Source organism: Sus scrofa, chromosome 3, assembly GCF_054392235.1.
Source record: "Sus scrofa isolate SSC_HxYL_T2T_F1_AM1 chromosome 3, Sscrofa_HxYL_maternal_Yorkshire_Landrace_v2.0, whole genome shotgun sequence".
NCBI classification, from domain to species: Eukaryota; Metazoa; Chordata; class Mammalia; order Artiodactyla; family Suidae; genus Sus; species Sus scrofa.
Window position 1 is genome coordinate 15,104,696 of NC_139385.1, and position 20,999 is coordinate 15,125,694.

Here is a 20,999-nt window from a genome sequence, read left to right on the forward strand (position 1 = left end):
TTGAAAAAAACAAGAACAAAACACTTCACCTTCCCGACCCACCTTCACAGTTAACCAGGGGTTACAGACACAAAAGGCCACATCCTGTATGTTTCTATTTTTGTGAAATATCCTGAAGACACAAATTCATAGAGGGCTGGGAGGATGGTAGGAAATGGAGAGTGATTATTTAATGAGCAGGGGTTTACCCTGGGGGTGACAGAAAGGTCTGGAACAAAATAGCAGTGATGGTGGCACCAGATTGTGAATGCACTTAATGCCGCCAAACTTTATACACTTCGAAATGGTCAAAATGGTTCATTTGATGTTGTGTGTCTCTTACCATGGCAAAAACAAGGACAGAAAAGTCAAGTAGTGCTTTGGAGAAGTTGGGAGAAGCATCTGGAGTGCTCGTCAACCTCATCAAGTTCCATTAAATTAGCACCGCTTGGGATGGGCCCGGGAACCTGCGTCTTCTCAAGCTTCCAGGTGATTCCTGGGAAGAGAGGAATTTTACACTCCGAGGAACACTGGCTTTGAGGCAGGCGGTTCTGTCTTTGGGTTTGTCTTTTCTTTTTTTTTAATTGGAACATGCCATATGTGCTGTTTTCTCATCCCAGCTGTCACAACCCATGCATTCCCAGCTAGCAGCATGCCCACACCTCAGCAGTTGCTGGCAGGGAGAAGTGTTGGTTCTAAGTGGCTGGGGTGCTGATGGCGGTGCTGATGGCGGTGCTGATGGCGGCAGAAGCAGTGTTGGTAGAATGGTGGCACTCGTCGTAGTAATAGACTGTGGGAGTGAGAGCAGAAGCCAGGAACACTGCAGGTCCTTGTCGAGGGGGGGCCGACCTAATTGTAAGGTTGCTCCATGCAGGCAGAGCCAGCCATCAGGAGGCCAGTTTTGGAAATGACAAGACAAACCCTCACTGTGTACACGGAGGGCATCTCCAAGGGGCCGCATCTTTCAGACAAGGCAGACCAAGAGGGTCCAGGCAATGGGAAAAGCAGAGATGGGCAGTGGCCAACACTGGGATTCTGGAATGTCTGCCCAGTTCAGATGAGACTTAGTTCCTCCCAGATGGGGTCAGCTAGGGGGCCAGGTCTAAGTCAGAGCTACTCAAAGTACATTCACGAGAATGGCAGTGGCAGTCTCACAGGGCTTGGTAGGAATGCAAGTTCTGAGGTCACAACCCAGACCTACTGGGGACTCTCATGCAAGTTGAAGTTTGAGAATCACTGTCTAAATTTTGATTGTCTTGTGTCTCCATACTCTGGGGAGAAGTACAGTGTTGAGTAAGTCTCACCATCAAGACTTGATACCTAGGAGGGTTGAGAGGTACAGATGTGGTCCAACCCTGGATGATGTGGCCACTTCCAAGCCCTCATCCCTGTGGTACCCAGGCTCATACCCTGGTTTGGGGAGCAGGTAGAGATGCATCTCTTAGTTCCTAGGAATCACGTGCTTTTGAGCAGGGTTTAGAGACAAGGGACTAGACTGATGGTTTATTCTCTAATATCACTGAGATTGTAGGATCTGGAAAATAATCCTGTAACAATGCTGTTAGCTTTAGTTCTCCCTGTTGGTAATTCTCTTGTTGCCCTCGTGTACTCCTTAAACCTGGATGACAGGCGGTCCCTTTATTGTTCAGGAGCAGATGTGTCTCCCTTGGGCTTCTTCCCATCACGGGCAGTGGTTGCCTCTCCTCCCTTGACCTCCTCAGATGCTATTTACCAAAACCTTAAGAAACACAAAGATTCCCAGATGGCTCTAGACCAATTTAGTATTGGATTTGGTAACACTGGAAGGTAAAATTATTATTTATTTATTTTTTTTTTGCAGAAGTGAGTTTTTATTATCTTCTCTGAGTTTGCCAGTGAGAAGAAAGTCTTATGTAAAATGTTTTTCTTACTGTCATTATAATGTCCAGGAAGAGTTTCATCTGTTAAGGATGATAAAGGATCTTAGGTGATGGGCGTGACATTTCTTACCACTGTCAAGTTGAGGATTTGTGTCCTTCCCTGCTGGTGAGCCTAGGGGCCTTGTTTTTATTCCCTTAACTTGTAGGCTTTCTCATTTTAAAGCAACTTCCAAATCTCAACACCCCCGTGGCCCCAGGCAGTCACAAGTCTGTTCCACCAGGACCAGCCTTCCTGGAAATCTCTCCCGAGCTATCCTACTCATCCACAGCTCCCTAAGCTCACCCTGTTCCTACAGGGCCCAGCTGCATTCAGAAGGGGATTCTTTTTTCTCACTGGTCCCATCAGGAACCTACTGTTTATCTATATCAATGGCTCTTCTCCGCTCTCATTTTCTCTAATGCGTTTGACTTTCCTGACATTGGATGTTGACTAACTCTTCAAGAACAGGGGTTGTGTCATTTTTAGCCCTGTAGACTCTCTATAAATATTTATAAAATGAATGCATGGAGTCTCCTTTTGGAAACTCTACCCTGGATGAGATTCTGCCCCTGAGATACTGTTTCTAGCCCATCTTGTCCTCTAGCTTTGCTTCTTGCCTTAGAAAAGCACCTGTTTACCAAAGTGGGTCCTAAGTCTTCTTACTCCATCTCCTGGGACTCTCATTCCCTTTATGTCGCCGGCTCTCCCCACTGTGTCCCTGACAGTCTGTGCCCTGTCTTTTCACTCTGGACCTCTGGACCACTATATATATATATATTTTTTTCTTTTAGGGCTGGACTCACTCTCTGCATGTGGAGATTCCCAGCCCAGGGGTCACATTGAAGCTGTAGCCGCTGGTCTATGCCACAGCCACAGCATTGCCAGATCCGAGCCGAGTCACAGCTCATGGCAACACCGGACCCTTAACCCACCAAGTGAGGCCAGGGCTCGAACCTGCGTCCTCATGGTTACTAGTCAGATTTGTTTCTGCTGAGCCACGACGGGAACTGGTGGACCAGTATCTTGATTCAGCAGTCAACCCGAGTGTCTACTGGCACCTCAGCCTGTGCCCAGGTGAACTCAGCAACCTGTTCTTCTTCTTCTCTTGGCTGTGGTGTGTAGTGGCTTGTCGTAGGATCTCAGTTCCTGGACCAGAGATTGGACCTGGGCTGCAGTGGTGAAAGCGCCGAGTCCTAACCACTAGACCACCAGGGAACTCCTCCCTGTTTTCTAATTAATGTCATCTTCCTTGTCACCAAGACCCGAGTGACTGTCGCCTAAGTAGATCCCAGTTCCACACCTGTGGGTTTCCCTGTGTGCTTGTGTGTTCTGGAATATTGAGAACACACATCCTTAATTCAGACATGAGCTTTTCCTTGGAGCTCCCCAGCCAGAATCATTTCTCCTTCTGTGATCCCCTCACTCCCAACCACATGGTCCTTTTTCTCTATGGCCATGTTTTTTTACAGCTGTACCTGTAGCATATGGAAGTTCCAAGGCTACTGGTTGAATCAGAGCTGCAGTTGCACAGCCACAGCAACACTGCAGGTGAGCTGCATCTGCAACCTACACCACAGCTTGCAGCGACGCTGGATCCTTAACCCACTGAGGAAGCCAGGGATCAAACCTGCATCCTCAGAGACGATGCTGGGTTCTTAACCTGCTGAACCATAATGGTTGGTTGGCCATTTTTCTTTGGCCATTAGCTCCTTAATATTGGCATTTTTGAACATATCTCATCTCCTTGCCTAGAGGGAGTGCTTGTGCCCAGATTGATTTTGAATCAAGGCAGGGACATAGCCTAATACCTTGTGAGGTCCAGAGTCACAAGCAGAGATAGGGAAGGGACACCTTCTCACTGTCACTGGTTTTTGAGCATCTTGGTGGCATCTCCCTCTATGTTCCCGTGAAAGCTCCCAGGCTGTCACTGCAATTGTGTTTGGAGCATTGCGCCCCTGAACCTTGTAAGATCAAGCATAGTGACTACTGCTATAAAATAATAGCACCTGGAGTTCCCACTGTGGTACAGTGGGATCAGCGGCATCTTGGGAGTGCTGGGACATAGGTTTGATCCCCGGCCCAGCACAGTGGGTTAAGGATCCAGCAGTGTCTCAGCTGCAGCTTAGGTTCCAAGTCCAGCTCAGATCTGATCCCTGGCCCAGGAACTCCATATGCCACAGGGCAGCCAAAAAGGAAAAAAAAAGAAAGATAGTTCCTGGACTGTAAAATGATACTGACTAGCTACAAAGACACACTGTTGTTCATGGGAAGTTATAAAAATAGATCTATAGTAATAATATTAATAAACCAATTAGTATTAGAAATGGCATTTTGGATGCATATCAAGGGCTTTATATGTAAATCTCATTTATTTTTAACAGCCATAGGCTGGTACCAAATGATTAAGCATTATCCTTTTATCCCTTTAGACTTTTCAAATCCCTCTAATGTCTGTATCCCATTAGCCTGGGGAACCCCACTCTCTTTTGCCAAACCTGGAAGTGCTTGCTTCTCTCTCTCCCCGGAAGTCTCAGTCACAACCACTCAACCAATGAGGAAAGCACCTGACTGGTGACTGGCATGGCCAGGAGCTGACATCCAGGTACGGGGCAGAGCCACAGCGAGGTCCCAGGTGACCTGGCAGGCATGATCCAGAGAGGGCAGCCTCTGCCTGTGCTGCAAATGCATGGCTGTAATTTGCCCAAAGTTGCTGTGTACAACTAGGACGTGAGAGGTCAGCACGGCTTTTGGAAATGCAGCCTTTGGGGATTTTCTAGAGCAAAGCCAGAGGTGACAATGTCTCCTAAAATATTGTCTGTGGACCACTCCCATCTGAATCACCTGGGCTGCTTCTGGACCCCTGAGACTCTCTAAGAGTGGCGCATTGGAGCATGCCTATCACACAATCCCCATCCATCCTTCTACACCTGCTGGTTTTTCCCCGTTTTTGTGAGATATAAAGGACATGGAACACTGTGTAAGTTCAGGGGCACAGTGTAATGATTTGACAAACTTAAATCGTGACGTGATTACCACAGTGAGTTTAGTTAACATCATCTCATAATGCAGTAAAAATAATTCAGATATGCTCTTTTTTTTTCCCCTTGTGATGAAACGGTGCTTCTCAGGTACACAAAGGTATCTCTTCATTTTTTTATTTTTTTTCTGTCTTTTCTAGGGCCGCGCCCACGGCATATGGAGGTTCCCAGGCTAGGGGTCTAATTGGAGCTGTAGCCGCTGGCCTACACCACAGTCACAGCAACTCGGGATGCGAGCCGCCTTTGCAACCTACACCACAGCTTATGGCAACGCTGGATCCTTAACCCACTGATTGAGGCCAGGGACCGAACCCGCAACCTCATGGTTCCTAGTCAGATTCATTAACCACTGAGCCATGACGGGAACTCCCACAAAGGTATCTCTTTATGTCTGTGAAGCCAGACATGTTTGGCCCGTGCTTCAGCTCTTCCATTCCTAGACTGTGGCCTTGGGACTGGTTAGCCTTCCTAAGAGTGTTTCTTCATTTGCCAAGGGGAATTCATCTCGTTCATTAATGGAATGCATCTAGCCACCACCTAGGGTTGCTGTAAGGATTAAATTGGATCATATAGACAAAACACTTTCTACCACCTGCTGGTGGCAGAAAGGAGAATGTTCAGTCCCCAGTGGCATTGCGTCTGCCATCAGGGTGGCATTTCTACTACTGGGCAAAGATTTTTTTCCTATCTTACGACCAAAGCACAACCCCTGTTAATGTTGCGTCTGGTGCGTGCCTATGGGTCTGAACCTCGCAGAGCACATACTGTGAGAACCAGTGTGTGTGCAGATGGGAAAACGCATGTAAAGTAATTAAACAGGACCCAGGGGACAGTGGGAGGACAGGATTGCTGGCCAAGGGAGGAGGGAGGGCCAGAAAGAAAAGAAGGCGCCAAGGACAAGGGGTCAGAGATGTCTTCTGACTCGCGCGGATCACAATGTCTCTTCCACTGAAGTTACTAACCTGCAAACTTTACTGCGGTCTTCGAACCAACCGAAGACCTGCCAGCCTCACGGTGGGTTGGATACACGTTGGGCATGACGTCTTTATGGACCTTCCTGTGTCTTGTCCTTTGTAGAGGAGCTGAAGGCCCCCTTGGAGGAGTACGTCCACAAACGCTACCCCGGGCTGGTGAAGGTGGTGAGAAATCAAAAGAGAGAGGGCCTGATCCGAGCTCGCATCGAGGGCTGGAAGGTGGCCACCGGCCAGGTCACCGGCTTCTTTGATGCCCACGTGGAGTTCACCGCTGGCTGGTAGGTCCCAAGCTGAAACCTAGGAGTGCTCAGGACCTGCAGTGTGGTCAGGAGGAGGGGAGTCTGGGGGTGGGGCGCCTTGCCTGTTTCCTCTGGGGCCACAGGAAGAATGGAGAAGGGGTGGATGAGAAGAAGGGGAGACCTTAGTTTGGGACAAAACCAGGAAGCGGGAGAAATATGTCCAGTGTCTGCTGAGCCGGTCATCACTGTTCTTGTTCTCCTCATCATCGTCATTAAAATTCGTGGTGAGGGAGCTCCCGTCGTGGCTCAGTGGAAACGAATCCGACTAGGAACCATGAGGGTGTGGGTTCGATCCCTGGCCTCGCTCAGTGGGTTAAGGATCCAGCGTTGCCGTGAGCAGTGGTGTGGGTTGCAGACGAGGCTCGGATCCCGCATTGCTGTGGCTCTGGCATAGGCTGGCGGCTACAGCTCCGATTAGACCCCTAGCCTGGGAACCTCCATGTGCCACAGGAGCAGCCCTAGAAAAGACAAAAAGACAAAAAACAAAACAAAACAAAAAAAACCTCCTGATGAAATGATATGTGCGTTGGACAAAACTCACAGTGATCCTTGTGAAGGAGACAAGACTTCGTCTTTCTTTTTTTTAAATGTGTTTATTTTTTAAAGTGTAGTTGATTTACAGTGTTATGTTAATTTCTGCTGTACAGCAAAGTGGCCCAGCCATACGCATATATCTATATTCTTTTTCTCATATTATTTTCCATCATGTTCTATCACGAGTGATTGGATATAGTTCCCTGTGCTGTGCAGTAAGATGTCATTGCTTATCCATGCTAAATGTCATAGTTTGCATCTTTTAACCCCAAACTCCCAGTCCATCCCACTCCCTCCCCTTCCTCTAAGACTTCGTATTTCTATTGTTCTCTTTTGCTACTCTGCTTGTTTCTATTTCTAGGGAGGATGGTGGACCGTTGTGAGAAAAGGGATTCATTTATGAGTCTACCTACTTAGGCAGAACTTCCCAGAATTTGTAGGATGACCTTTGATATCATTTGGAGGAAGGGAAGGGTTTTCTCTGCTGATGGGGCCCCTGATGTTATTCCAGGTGAAAAGAACAATTTGAGAGCAATCAGTGAGCATACAGGGAGGCGAAGATTTTGGATGTAAGAAGAATGAAGCGGAGTTCCCGTCGTGGCGCAGTGGTTAACGAATCCAACTAGGAACCATGAGGTGGCGGGTTCGGTCCTTGCCCTTGCTCAGTGGGTTAAGGATCCGGCGTTGCCGTGAGCTGCGGTGTAGGTTGCAGACGTGGCTCGGATCCCGCGTTGCTGTGGCTGTGGCGTAGGCTGGCAGCTACAGCTCCGATTCGACCCCTAGCCTGGGAACCTCCATATGCCGCGGGAGCGGTCCTAGAAAAGGCAAAAAGACAAAAAAAAAAAAAAAAAGAAGAAGAAGAATAAAGCATCCAAAATGCCCAAATGAGTCATTGCACATGTTAAACTTAGGTTAGAGCTTTACGGTTCTGTGATTATTTCTAACTAACCAATGATAAGTCTCAGGCCGGCATTGCTTAATTAGTAAGAAACAGAGTTTCATTTAATGAAAAAATTTATTTACATTCAATGATACCATCTTTTTCTTTTTAATTTTTTTTTGTCTTTTGTCTTTTTAGGGCCGCACCTGTAGCCTTTGGAGATTCCCAGACTAGGATTTGAATCGGAACTGTAGCTGCCAGCCTACACTGCAGCCACAGATCCGAGCCGCGTCTGTGACCTACACCACAGTTCACAGCAACGCCGGATCCTTAACCCACTGAGCGAGGCCAGGGATCAAACCTGCGTCCTCATGGATGCTAGTCAGATTTATTTCTGCTGAGCCACTATGGGAACTCCAATGCTTTCAATCTTGAGTTAGTTCAGTTCGTGGTGCCATATCTGCAGAGCCAATGTCCCATCACTAATTAAACCTTAAAATGTCTGTTGGTCATTCGATTTCAATTTTAGAATCCTTTCAGTGGCTAGATCAAGGGATCATTATGCACGTGACCACACAAAGATTTGGAACCAGGGGTCACCATTAACACTGGCTCTTTCAAGTGACATAGGTGTCTGTCACCATCTCAGATCCCAATTTTCTCTCCCGGTTTTTCTGCCGCCCTCAGACCCCGATGCACGCAGCTGCGTGTGTGCGGCCTTGCCCTCCCCTGAGCCTCGCTGTTGTTTATCTCATGATCATCCTCAGAGTGTGGTCCCCAGACCAGCAGCATCAGCATCATCTGGGAACTTATTAGACCTGCAGATTCTTGGGCTCCCTTCAGACCTATGGCCTCCAAAGCTCTAGGGGTGGGGCCCAGCCATCTGCTTTAACCAGCCCCGCGGGGGACGCCGAGGCTCACTCAAGTTTGGGAACCCTGGAGCTAGAAGCCTTCTGAACAGATGCCCTGGAATGTTCCACGGGAGCCTCAGCCTTGCCCCGTCTCACTTTCTCTCCGAATCATGCCTTCCTCACTTCTTTCCTCTCCAAACTGGTGGCACCACCCATGACCCTGTCCCTTGCTTCTCTCCCATCATGTGACTCGTGCAGGCCACCTCCAGCTTTAGCAAACTGTACCTTCTCCTTCTCGTGTCCACTTTCCCCCTCTCTGTCTAGACCTCCTTTCTAGCTCAGACCTTCATTATTTTCACTTATACTAACTGGCGGATGTTTGCTGGATGACAGCCATGTCCCAAAGATTGTTCTGGGCTGTGATGTGGGTGATTGACTGATGGGGTTTCCCCAGTCAACTGGAAACTGATGGGGTTTCCCCAAGTGCAGACTTTCAGGAATGAAAAATCACAACAGTCTCGGGCAAACCGGGATGGTTGGTCACTCAACTGGAATTCAGAATCTTGCCAGATTTGGTACGCGCCCTCCAGGAGCCTAGAGTGTCATGCCACCTGACCTCTGGGATCCAGTCCTAGCCCTTCAGCCTCCTTTTCCACACTCGTACCCGAGTGGGTGTGTCCCCATGGCAGGTGGGTGATGTGTCACTCGTTATACTGCAGTGATCTCCATCTTGTCCGTGTGGCACGTCTGCTGCGGGTTCTCTGTCCGTGGCTCTGCTCCATACGTCCTGTGTCCTGAGACCCAAGGAGCCCCCTTTCTGGGACATAGTAGCTCAGAGAATAGATAACAGCTGAACCCTGCACTGGCCGTTAAGGTTTCTGCCCAAATGTGACATGTCACACCTTCTGCTGGCCTGAGCAGGTCACATGTTCAAGCTCAACATGAACTGGGGTTGAGGAAGGGAGCATCCCTCTGCAGGGAGACACCTCGGGCTTCCTGGTCAAGGACAGGATGTCCCCAGGGAGGGGAGCAAAGCACCGGGGACAGTTGTATATTCTCTTGCAGACTGGGAGACGGAACTCCTGAGCTTCAGAAGCATGAGTTGAGCCAGGGCCTTAGAAACTTTCCAAACACAGTGATGGGCTGAGCTGAGCTGCATACTTCTGCATTCCTGGCACGAGACCAGCCTAGGGGACGTCTGGGCCATGGAAGGAGGCCATAGCCAGAGCATCTGGGTTAGAAACCTGGTTCTACCTCCAGCTGGCTGTGTGGCCTGGGGCAAGTGACTTAACCTCTCTGGGCCTCTGCTTCCTCATTAAAAGTGATGATCATCGTATTTACCTCATGTGACTGTTGTGAGATTTATATTAGTGGGCGTGTGTAAAATGTTTGGAATGGTGCCTTAGCGTGTAGTGAGTGCTTGATAAACATAAAGCTATGCTGACCTTATAAGGAAGAATAACACACGCTCAAAGATCAGCAAAGACAGCATGTGGTCAGAGGGACTTAAACGTGGCAAAGATGGTCTAAGCATTGAGAGGATGGAAAGAGCCTTTACTGGAGTAAATTAAGGCAGGCTTCCTGGGAGAGGTGGCCCTCGATACCACAGGCCTGTGTGGGTGGCTAGGCTTTCTGCCTGGGCCCAAGGGCTTTCCCAGAGGAGAAAAGCAAGAGTGGGGATTTGGCAGGGGACGGGGAGCTCTGAAGCACTTCTAGAAACCATGGAAAGTCAGTCCCATTTGGCATCAGCCTCTACCATGTGTGCAAAAGTATCAGAGGCAGTAAATGGCCCAGGGTATATTTTATTGCTCGTTTTAAATAGAAAGATGAGATGTGCCAACAGGTAATTCAATAGCTGCAAATGAAAAGAGATGGGATGGAGGCCGAGTGTTCTCATTATTCTTCCAAATAATGCAGAGGAATGGGATTTTCACTTGACTCTTTTCCAAAGTCTGCGCTCTGTTCTAAGCAGGGAGATTAATGCCCTGGCTTACGAGAGCCATCTTCTCCTTCTCAAATATGGGGACATGATCCCTCCTTACATCTACCTGGGAGACTCACACTGGCAAGGGTGGCTGACCATCTGCTTTGTCCTAAGCTGGCAGGGCTGCCCCTTGATCCCCGAGCCAGGTCCCTGCCTCCTGCCTGCCACAGCCTTGATGGGGGTGGGCTAGTTGGGAAGCAGGATCCTGCCTGCCTTTGCATTCAGTGAGTTCCTGCATGCCATCCCTAACCCATCCAATTAGATTCCTTTGAAGAAATCAATTAAATAATCAATTAAAACAACTGAAATAGTTACCGGCACAAAGAAGCTAGTGAAATACCTATTGAAACCGGGCCATCAAGGGCAATTCAGCTCCAGCAGAAAAAAAAAAAAAAAAAAAAAAAGGCAGAGGCATCGGCCAGTGCCTGAGGGGAAACAGAAAACACTGTACAGAACTGGAGGGCGAAGCAAATCCTAGAGTCCGGGCGGGGGCTGCTGTGGCTCACAGCGTTGGCATAAAAGACACGCCAGGCTTTCTGGGGCAGAGGCCCTCATGTTCCAAGGTCTGAATTCTTCAGGCCTTTGAGGCCAATGCAGGTAGCACTGAGATGAACCCACAGGGGCCAGGGCTGGAGCTGGGTCCCAGGGCTCCTTTAAAGATGCCCGATCCAGGGAGTTCCTGTTGTGGCTCAGCGGGTTAAGAACCCAATTAGTATCCATGAGTGTGCAGGTTCAATCCCTGCCCTCGATCAGTGGGTTAAGGATCTGGCATTGCTGTGAGCTGCGGTGTAGATCACAGATGAGGCTTGGATCTCGCGTGGCTGTGGCCGGCAGCTGCAGCTCTGATTGGACCACTAGCCTGGGAACTTCCATATGCCATGGGTGTAGCCCTAAAAAGCAAAAAAAAAAAAAAGCCTGATCCAGCTGAAGGCATCACTCTGGAGCCTGAGTTTCCCGCTGCGGTCCAGCCCACCCAAAGCCTAGCCTTTCCCGTGTTGCCTCTGTAAGATGTCTGCAGTCTTGGGGCTGTCCCAGTAGAGGTGGGGGTGAGCCTGGGGAGAGAGGTTTTATTTCTGCTTCTGCGTTGCAGGGCCGAGCCCGTTCTCTCCAGGATCCAGGAGAACCGGAAGCGGGTGATCCTCCCTTCCATCGACAACATCAAACAGGACACCTTCGAGGTGCAGCGGTATGAGAACTCGGCCCATGGGTACAGCTGGGAGCTGTGGTGCATGTACATCAGCCCCCCAAAAGACTGGTGGGACGCCGGAGACCCTTCTCTCCCTATCAGGTCTGTGTCCAGCATGCGCTCTGGTGGCCTTCGAGTCCCCCAGATCCCAGGGGAGAGAGGGGCACCCGACTCAGCCCTCTGGGAGGGAAGGAGGGAGGCCGGGAGAGGCACCTGCGGGGTGGAGCTGCAGTGTGCAAACAGCTGCTTTAGGGGTTCGGGGCGTCTTCCCACCTACGTTTTCTTGCTGAGAAAGGATACCGCATTTTGCTTATTTTGCTAAAGATGTTCCAAGTGCAGCTTATCTAACAAGCAGTTCTGAAAGATGGAAGTTGATAGGAAGGCTCACACTTTATTTATTCTTCCTTGGAGCTGTTGAACTATGTTCAGCAGCTTTTGAGAATGAAATTTGAGGGAGTTCCTGTCGTGGCACAGCGGAAGTGAATCCGACTAGGAACCATGAGCTTGCAGGTTCGCTCCCTGGCCTCACTCAGTGAGTTGAGGATCTGGCGTTGCTGTGGCTGTGGTGTAGGCCAGCGGCCGTAGCTCCGATTGGATCCCTAGCCTGGGAACCTCAATATGCCGCAGGTGCGGCCCTTAAAAAAAAAAAAAAAAAAAAAAAAAAAAGACAAAAAGAATGAAGTTTGAAAGGTATTAATTCCTGGGACATTTTTGTACTCCATTGCTTGATGATTACAGAGTAACACGCAGAAAAGGGCAATATTCGTGTGGCACCCCGGTTAACCCAAGGCCTTTGGGAAGCTCGGGTGACTTTTGCCACAGGCACCACCCAGCTCCCCCTGGAAGTGAGAAGATAGATCCCCCCAAGGTGTACCAGTTGGGAAGCTCAAATGTAAAGGATGTTAAGTGAAGTAGGTGGCTTTTGATGTCGTATCTGGTTCCTATGGCTGCTGTAACAAATTGCCACAAGTATAGTGGCTTAAAGCATGTGGATTTATTCTCTTAGGTTCTAACAGTCCTGCAGTTATCTGGAATGAGCCTTACAGAGCCAAACACAAGGTGTCTGCAGGTCTGGGTCCTTGTGGAAGCTCCCAAGGAGACTCCTTTTCTGTGCCCTTTCCAGCTTTCTGGAGGCTGTTCTCAGCCCCTGGCTCCTGGCTGGACCACATCACCCATTTCCCCCTGCTTCCTTCATCCCATGGCCTGCTTCTTCCCCTGACTTTTTCTTTTTTGCCGGCCCCACGGCATAGGGAGTCGCTGGGTTAGCGATCAGATCTGAGCCTTGTTTGCAAGCTATGTCACAGCTGCAGCAACACCAGATCCTTTAACCCACTGATCTGTGTCCTAGCACTGCAGAGGCTGCCAGTCCCATTGTGCCTCAGTGGAAACTCCTTCCCTTGATTTTCTTGCCCCTCTCATGAAAGGGCCTTGGTGGTAATATTTGGGTTTCATGCAAATAATCCGTGATACTCTCCTTCTTCTGAAGATCCTTTACTTACTCATATCTGCGAAGTCCTTCTTTCCCCCATATAAGGTAACATTCATAGAGCTTAGGATGTGGATTGGGGGCGTGGGGTGGTGTGGGGAATTGTTCAGCCTACCCCAGATGCTGATTTTCACCCAAGATGATACCCAAGTTTCAGTTCAGTACTTTCTGTAACTTCCACGTGAGCGTCCAAACTGACTTAAAAATCTTCATGGTTCTAAGTGAGGAGAGATGGGAGAGGCCTCCTGACGTTGCCCTCATTTTTGGGCTCTGTGTGTTGGTATAAAGGAGCAATTGGGGAACAGGAGTGAGGACTTTTTGCAAATATTCGTAAAGTTCTTTCTCCGTTGATCAAGTTTTGAGTAGATTTTGAGATGGACACGCCCACCTTTGCTCCATCTTATTTTCCTGCTCAAATTGTAAAGCACTGCATTAAAGTAGAGCCACCCGTGGCCAAATTTATGCAACAGATTCGGTAATCTTTGGGGCCAATAATGTGCTCGGCTGGAGACGTCTGGTGGCTCCGTATCCATCTGAGCCTAGAGGTTCAGTGGCTCCGCGCGGTGCTGCCACAGCTGCTCTGGCATTTCTGCAAATAACAGCATGGACCCAGCGCTAAGGTGTCATCTGAGGACCAGGGAAGAACCTTCAGGGATACTTAAAATGTCATTCATGGTGGAAATACCACCTCTATTTAAAATGTAATAGTGGAGATACCAACTTAAACCCATTAGGATGGCTACTGTCTGAAAAAAAGGCAAATAACACATGTTGGCAGGAAAGTGGGGAAGTTGGAATCCTTGCGCGTTGCCGGTGGGAAGATAAATGGCGCAGCTGCTGTGAAAACAGTATGACAGCCCCCTAAAAAATTAAAAATAGCAGTTCCTATTGTGGCTCAGTGGGTTAAGGACCCGACATACTCTCTGTGAGCATGCAGGTTCAATCCCTGGCCTCGCTCAATGGGTTAAGGAGCCCAAGTTGCTGCAAGCTGTGGCATAGTCCTGTGCCCGCAGCTCCAATTTGACTCCTAGCCTGAGAACTTCCATATGCCTCCGGTGCAACCATAAAAAGAAAAAAAAAAAAAGAATAGAATGATCACATGGTCCAGCAGTTCTACTTATGAGTATATATACCCCCAAAGAGTTGAAAGCAGCGTCTCAGGGAACTATTTGTACATGCGCGTTGATAGCGGCATTACTCAGAATAGCCAAAAGGTGGAAATAACCCAGTAGACGAATGGATAAACACAGTGTGGTGTGGGCACATACAATGGAATGTTATTCAGCCTTAAGAGAAAGAAGGAAATTCTGACACATGCTGCAACATGGTGAAGCCTTGGGGACATTATGCTAAGTGAAATAAAGCAGTCACCAAAGGTACTCTGTGATTCCACTCAGCATATAGTGCCGAGAATGGCCACATTCATGGAGTCCGGGGGTGGAATGGTGGTTGCCAGGGGTTGGGAGAAAGGAGGAGAGACGAATTGTTGTTTAATGGATGCGGAGCTTCAGTTTGGTGAGATGGAAAGAGTTCTGGAACTCGGATGCAGACTTCTGTGAATGTACTTAACGCTGCTCAACTGTATCCATAAAAATGGTTAAGGCAGTGAATTTTAGGCGGATTGTACCCTGATTAAAAAGAATTGATGGAGAGTGCTTAAAGACCCTGTGCCCTGCAGATCTTAAAGGGATGGATTCAAGTGATGGCTTGACAGTGAGTTTTATATTTTTGGAAAAGCACTGCTTCCTCTCTGACACACAGGAGGCTGACCTCCAGCTGTGACAGAGAAGGGAGTGCAAGTGTGACAGCGGTGTTAGCAAGAGAGGGAAAGACATGGATACAGAGCAGTGCACCGGGATGCCCAGAACACACAGCTCTCCCTGCGTATGGGAGGCACGAAGTGAAACTTGAGCTTGTATTTTCTGTAACATGAACAGCTGATTAATATGCATTTTTTGAAAGACTCAAGAAAATGGAGTCATGATCCTGAGTTATGAATATTACATGCATCTCTGATGTATACAGTAGAGTCAGGTACCAATGATCTCTCTTTAATGTATCCTGACTTATGAAATGCTTAATTTGGTAAGAGTCGATGGGGACATTTAATTGTGGGACATTTAATTCTCATGTCCTTAAGCAGATACATCCTGTTTCTTAAATGTCAGGACGTGGTCGATTCCCCCCCCCCCCCCCCCCGTGATCTCAGTGTTTTCATAGCAGCGATTTTATTCTGGTAAAGGATGGGGTGAGGAGAACTTTTTCACCATCCAAATGGCATTCGATCAGATGAGTGTTTAGATACTGAGTCTTCCCAGTAGACAGTACAGATATAGGAGATGCTGCATTGAGGGAATTTATATCCTTTCTGTTGTACTTCTTTTTCTCTCTCTCTCTCTTTTTTTTTTTTTTTTCTCCTACATATCTTTTTTTTTTTTCCCCCTCTCTGGTAAAGAGCTATTTCCCAAAGATTTCTGTTTTGCCTGTGCTCTTCTTTGTCTTCACCAGAGATTCAAGGGTAGAGAGTGAGCAGGTGTCGTTAAGGAGGGTAGAGTCAAGTGTGAGGGGTGGGGGATGGGGGCTGAAAAAGACATGTTCCATCCCAGGAAGCAGCCGCTGCCAGCCCCACGTGCGGGTGATGGGGGCACCCAGGGTCAGTGTTGTCAGGTCCTCAGACTTTTAAGAAAAGACGCAAAACAAATAATTTCATGAAATCTCCTGACCTCCAAATGCTGGCAATAAATCCCTCTTCTTCAAGATTAAAAGGCCAGAGTTCCTGCTGTGGCACAGGGGGTTAAGAATCCTACTGCAGCAGCTCAGGTTGCTGTGGAGTGGGGTTCGATCCCCAGCCCCACGCAGTGAGTTAAAGGATCCAGCATTGCCACAGCTGCGGCATAGGCGGCAGCTGCAGCTTGGATTCAGTTCCTGGTTCAGTACTTCCATATGACGTGGGTGTGGCCATTAAAAAAAAAAAAAAAAAGTACGGGGCCAAACAACATGATTCTAGACTGGATTTGACCATCCAGGCTCCCAGAATTTGATCCTTGCTCTACACTTGCTCCCTTGAAGACCTCGGGTTCTCAGAGACAGCCTTAGCCCACGGTTCTCACACTGGGAGTTGTGGGCACCTGTGGTCTGTGACGTTATTGTGGGGCTGAAGAGATTGGGAAGAGTGTCATTCAAAGCCATAGGACAGGAGTTCCTCTCATGGCTCAGTGGTTAACAAATCCACCTAGCATCCATGAGGATGCAGGTTTGATCCCTGGCCTCGCTCGGGGGGTTAAGGATCCGCCGTTGCCATGAGCTGTGGTGTAGGTCACAGACACGGCTCAGATCCCAACTTGCTGTGGCTGTGGTGTAGGCCGGCGGCTACAGCTCCCACTAGACCCCTAGCCTGGGAACCTCCATATGCTGCAAATGTGGCCCTAAAAGGCAAAAAGACCAAAAAAAAAAAAAAATGCCATAGGACAAACATGGCTGGATTCCTAGAGCTTGAGTTAAGCCATCAGAGAGGGCCATCCTGCCTCTGTTGTGTGTCACAACCCCTGGCCACTGAGCTTCCTCAGTGAGACTCTGAGAGACACTGACCCAGCTCTTGCCCCTCTGCAGAGAAGTCTCTCAAATCTATATCTTAAGCCCTCGTTTTTCTCCCAAGTGACATTATCTCCAGTGTCCCATTAACAAGCTATCATTAGACCAGTGGAGTTTAAACTTTTTTGAGTCAGGGACCTTTTCAGTAATCTAATGAAAGCCATAGATCAGAGATGATGCTGTCACTTCTGAGAGCGTAATGAGTGGACAGAACTTTGCATGTGATTTCCTGAAGGTTATGTATCTGAAGGCCAACCTCCCCATTTGCACAGGCTTGTGCTAGACACTGACCATTCTTCATCCCCCACCAGTCTACATGCTTTATGAAGCCAAGCCTGTGGCTTTTTCTGTTGGAACCCCAGTGCCTAATGTGTACTTAGCACTTAGTAGGTATGCTGAAAATATTTAGTAAATGAACAAATGAACCAGGGACATCGGAGGCTCAGAAGAGACAGTCAGGCCCCAGTGAGGATGTTTCTCCACTCCCAGAAGCACTGGCCACCCAGCTTGGGATTAGCTGGTGGGATGCTCACCTTCTCCCCTTGGGAAGGGGATTCAGGTTACAGCTTGCTCAGGGGACTGCTCCTGATAATCTCCTCTCCTGAACTCCACTATTCATCCTTCTTGGTCAGCTAGCTGGTTTTTGGATATCTACTTTGAACTTTTTGCATGACGTCTTTGAATATGGCATTGACTTTCTGAACTTTGTCAGACCAGATGAGGACACAGAAGGTCTCATTTTAACACAGTAGATACAACTGAGGGCACGGGGAAGAAGAGAGGGAGGATCCGAAGACACAAAAAGGAGGGATGGTGCTGGTTGAGAAAGAAGGACCCTGAAGAGGAAGCAGAGCGTGGGGTCAAGAATGCGAATAGTAATTTGGTCTTGAGGAGCAAGAAGAGAGAGCTTAGGTTTCATGACCCACATCTGCCTTATGAATTAAGAGGCAAAATCGGGGAGTTCCCGTCATGGCGCAGTGGAAACAAATCTGACTAGGAACGATGAGGTTGCAGGTTCAATCCCTGGCCTTGGTTAGTGGGTTGGGGATCCGGCATTGCCATGAGCTATGGTGTAGGTTGCAGATGCGGCTCAGATCTGGTGTTGCTGTGGCTCTGGCATAGGGTGGTGGCTACAGCTGCAATTCGACCCCTGGCCTGGAAAACTCCATATGCTGTGGATGCGGCCCTAAAAAGACGAAAACAAAAACAAACAAACAAAAAAAAAAAACGACGAGGCAAAATCATTGCTAAGAGTGAGAGTGAGATCTTGGATTAGGAGGCTACAGAAAATCATCGGTAAAAGTCTGGAATAATTGCTAAAAGGAATGAGAGTGGATGAGTTGACCAAGAACTTGAAGACTAATTGTGGCTCAGTGGCAATGAACCCAACTAGTATCCATGAGGATGCGGATTGGATCCCTGGCACTGCTCATTGGATTAAGGATTGGTGTTGCTGTGAACTGTGGTGTAGGTCACAGATGCAGCTTGGATCTGGCATTGCTGTGGCTGTAGCCTGGGAGCTTCCACATGCCTCAGGTGTGGCTCTAAAAGGCCAAAATGAATGAATAAATAAATAAATAAAACAAAAAATACACACCAAAAACCCCCCCAAAACTAACTGATGGGTGTTTTAGGGGCCCAGAAATACAAATTCAATAGCTTTTCCATGAAGATTTCTTAACAAAAAAGCACTCTGAATTCAGTTGTGCTCTGATACAAACTTAAATTGTATTATTCATAGCATTTTAACCATATTCACGAAAAATACAGTATCTTTAGCCTGAAGGCACTGTGCATTCATGGAAACCTGCCTTAGCTCCGCAGCCTTCAGAGGCCTGTAGCTCACAGCTTGGGAACCACTGATCTTTACCATTCTTTCCAGTGGTAAAACTCTTGTGGCTTTTACCACTGGAGGGAAAAGTCTGTGGAGTCATCACAAATAGGACATTTATAGCAGTTGCTTTTAGGGCATTGGCTGGAGCTGTGTTAGGCAGCTTCTGAGAAGTGCCAGCAGTGCCCGCCTGCTCTCTGTTACGTGACCCTGTAATTAGTGACATTACTCATTAATAACTAAATTGAGCTGATGATTAACAATTAGCAATCCTTAATCTAACATATAATTTGGTAATAAATTATTAGGTACAGGAGCCGTGAGAGCCTGTTCAACTCTGGGAGTTGAAAGGGCTGTCCTGGATGTGTGTCGCTGTCGGAATCTCAAATTCTGTGCACAAATGTATATAAAAGAGGAAGATTGTTTTTTCCTCCCTAGAGGAAGCTGCCTGGCTTACAGAGAGGAAATCTTCAAGTGAAAACTCAGATTTCCTTAGACTTGGAAATAGAGCTATCGTCCCTATGCATCAGCAAATATATTTTGGGAACCTATTGTGTGCTCAGCCTTGGGGTGGGAACCTCTGGGTTGGGGCGGCGAGGAGGGGGGCAGTATTAGTAAATTACATGGTCTTCTTGGGGACATTCACGGACTGGTTGGAGATACAGTTCTGGTTGGAGTTCAAGTGCATGGTCACACTTGAGCTCAGGTAAGTGTGGATTTGTAGGAGCAGGGAAGCTTTGTGAGCGGAGTGGCTGGGAAAGCTTATAAGAGCCATAACTAACACTGAAATTTTCTCTGTGCCCGGCATTCTTCTTTTGCTTTACCCAATATGAATCCATTTTCAGCTCAGACTAGCCCTATGAGAGAAGTATTCTTAACATCTTCATTTCACAGGTGTGGCTACTGAAGCCCAGGGGGACACTTGACCCAAGGTCACATGCCCAGTAAGAGATGAAGCTGGGCTTCGGATGTAGTGGGGCCAGAATCTGTGCCCTTCCCGACTGGGCTGTCTCCTGGAAAAGGCATGACTCACTGGGCCTTGCAAACTGCAGGGGATTTTCACTGGCAAAGTTTATAGGAGACAATAGGATTAGAGGTAGAGGAGTGAAATTGAGTGTGTTTGGGGTCTCCAAGACCACCTTCAGGTTCAATGATCCACTAGAAGTACTCAGAAAACTCAGAAAAGCTGTTATGTTCATGGTTATCATTTATTGCCGTGGAAGGATACAGAGGAGAATCAACAAAGGAAAAGATGCTTTGGACTGAGTCCAGGAGAAACCAAGCATGACTAGGTTGTCCTCTTCCACCGTGGCATTGCATGGACAGTGCTTCCGTCTCGCCGTGATAACATGTAACAACATGTGTGAAATGTGGCCGGTCAGGAAGTTTGCCTGAGCCTGGCTGTTCCAGGTTTTTACTGGGCGTCAGTCCTGCAGGCAGGGAGCACCCGTGTAACTAACCTTGGCTGCTCAGGCTCGAGTTCCTCCCCGCCTCCTCCTGCAGAGGTTAAGGTAACACAACATGGCCCAGGGCCTCAAAGATGCTCTTATCCAGCAGCATATTCCATGGATTTCGTGGTTATCTTCCAGGAGCCTGGCGAGAGTCCGTTCTTTCTTTGGGATGTGGAGGGTTTGGGCAAGTCCACTGCGTTAACCCTCCGCTGCACAGTGGGGATGGGGTGTTTAGGGTCTGGTGAGGAGACGAAGGTAGGGAATGTATATTAAAAAGTGGATAATTGACTGACTTTGCTGTACACCTGAAACTAATACTTGACTTTGTAAGTCAAGTATATGCCAATAAAATTTATAAATTAAAACAAATATAGGTGGAGCCTGGGTCCAGGATCAGCATGTGGAGGAAAGCTACCTATCAACCAGAAACACCCTCATGGAGCAAGAAATACATTTATTTACTTATTTCCACGTTCTATAAAAAAGATGTGGAAGTGGAAAAAAGTAGAGGAAAGATGGAAGAGTGAGTAGATGAAAACAGGAGATCCACTTTATGGTGAGCTCTGGAAACCAAGAGGAGCCCTGACTCCATCCATGGGTCCAGTGAGCTGAAATAAAAAGCTAATTGGGAGAGAGACAAAGCAGAATAGTGGTTGCCCAGGGCGAGGGGAGTGGTGGGGAGAGGAATGATTGTAATGAGTGCAGGGTTTGGGGAGTGCATGATGAAAATGTTCTACAAGTAATTTTGGTGCTGATTGCTCAACTCTGTGAACACACTAGAATCTATTGAGTTGTAGACTTTAAATAGATGAATTGTATGAAATGTGAATTCTCTCTTCGGAGCTGGTGACCATCAGCAGATGGCAGATGGCCAGTCTTGGAACAAGATGGAGAAAGTTGGGTACTCATTCCTGGCTTGGAGTCTTGTGTGGTTTCCCCCGCACACACACCTTTTTGGGAAGTGGCAAGAGAACACCAGGAGATCAGATTGGGGTCAAATCCCAGGATTGGTTATG

General features: G+C 48.1%; 1 protein-coding gene across 5 annotated transcripts in view; it reads left to right on the top strand.

The window, feature by feature from the left end:
* Nucleotides 1–20,999, top strand: part of GALNT17 (polypeptide N-acetylgalactosaminyltransferase 17) — a 423,891-nt gene that overhangs the window by 213,510 nt on the left and 189,382 nt on the right. For all 5 annotated transcript variants that reach the window (XM_085016911.1, XM_085016914.1, XM_085016912.1 and 2 more), the window contains 2 exons: nt 5,994–6,168; nt 11,529–11,726. In XM_085016911.1, coding sequence (XP_084873037.1) covers nt 5,994–6,168; nt 11,529–11,726 — 373 coding nt within the window. The remainder of the gene's footprint in view (nt 1–5,993; nt 6,169–11,528; nt 11,727–20,999) is intronic.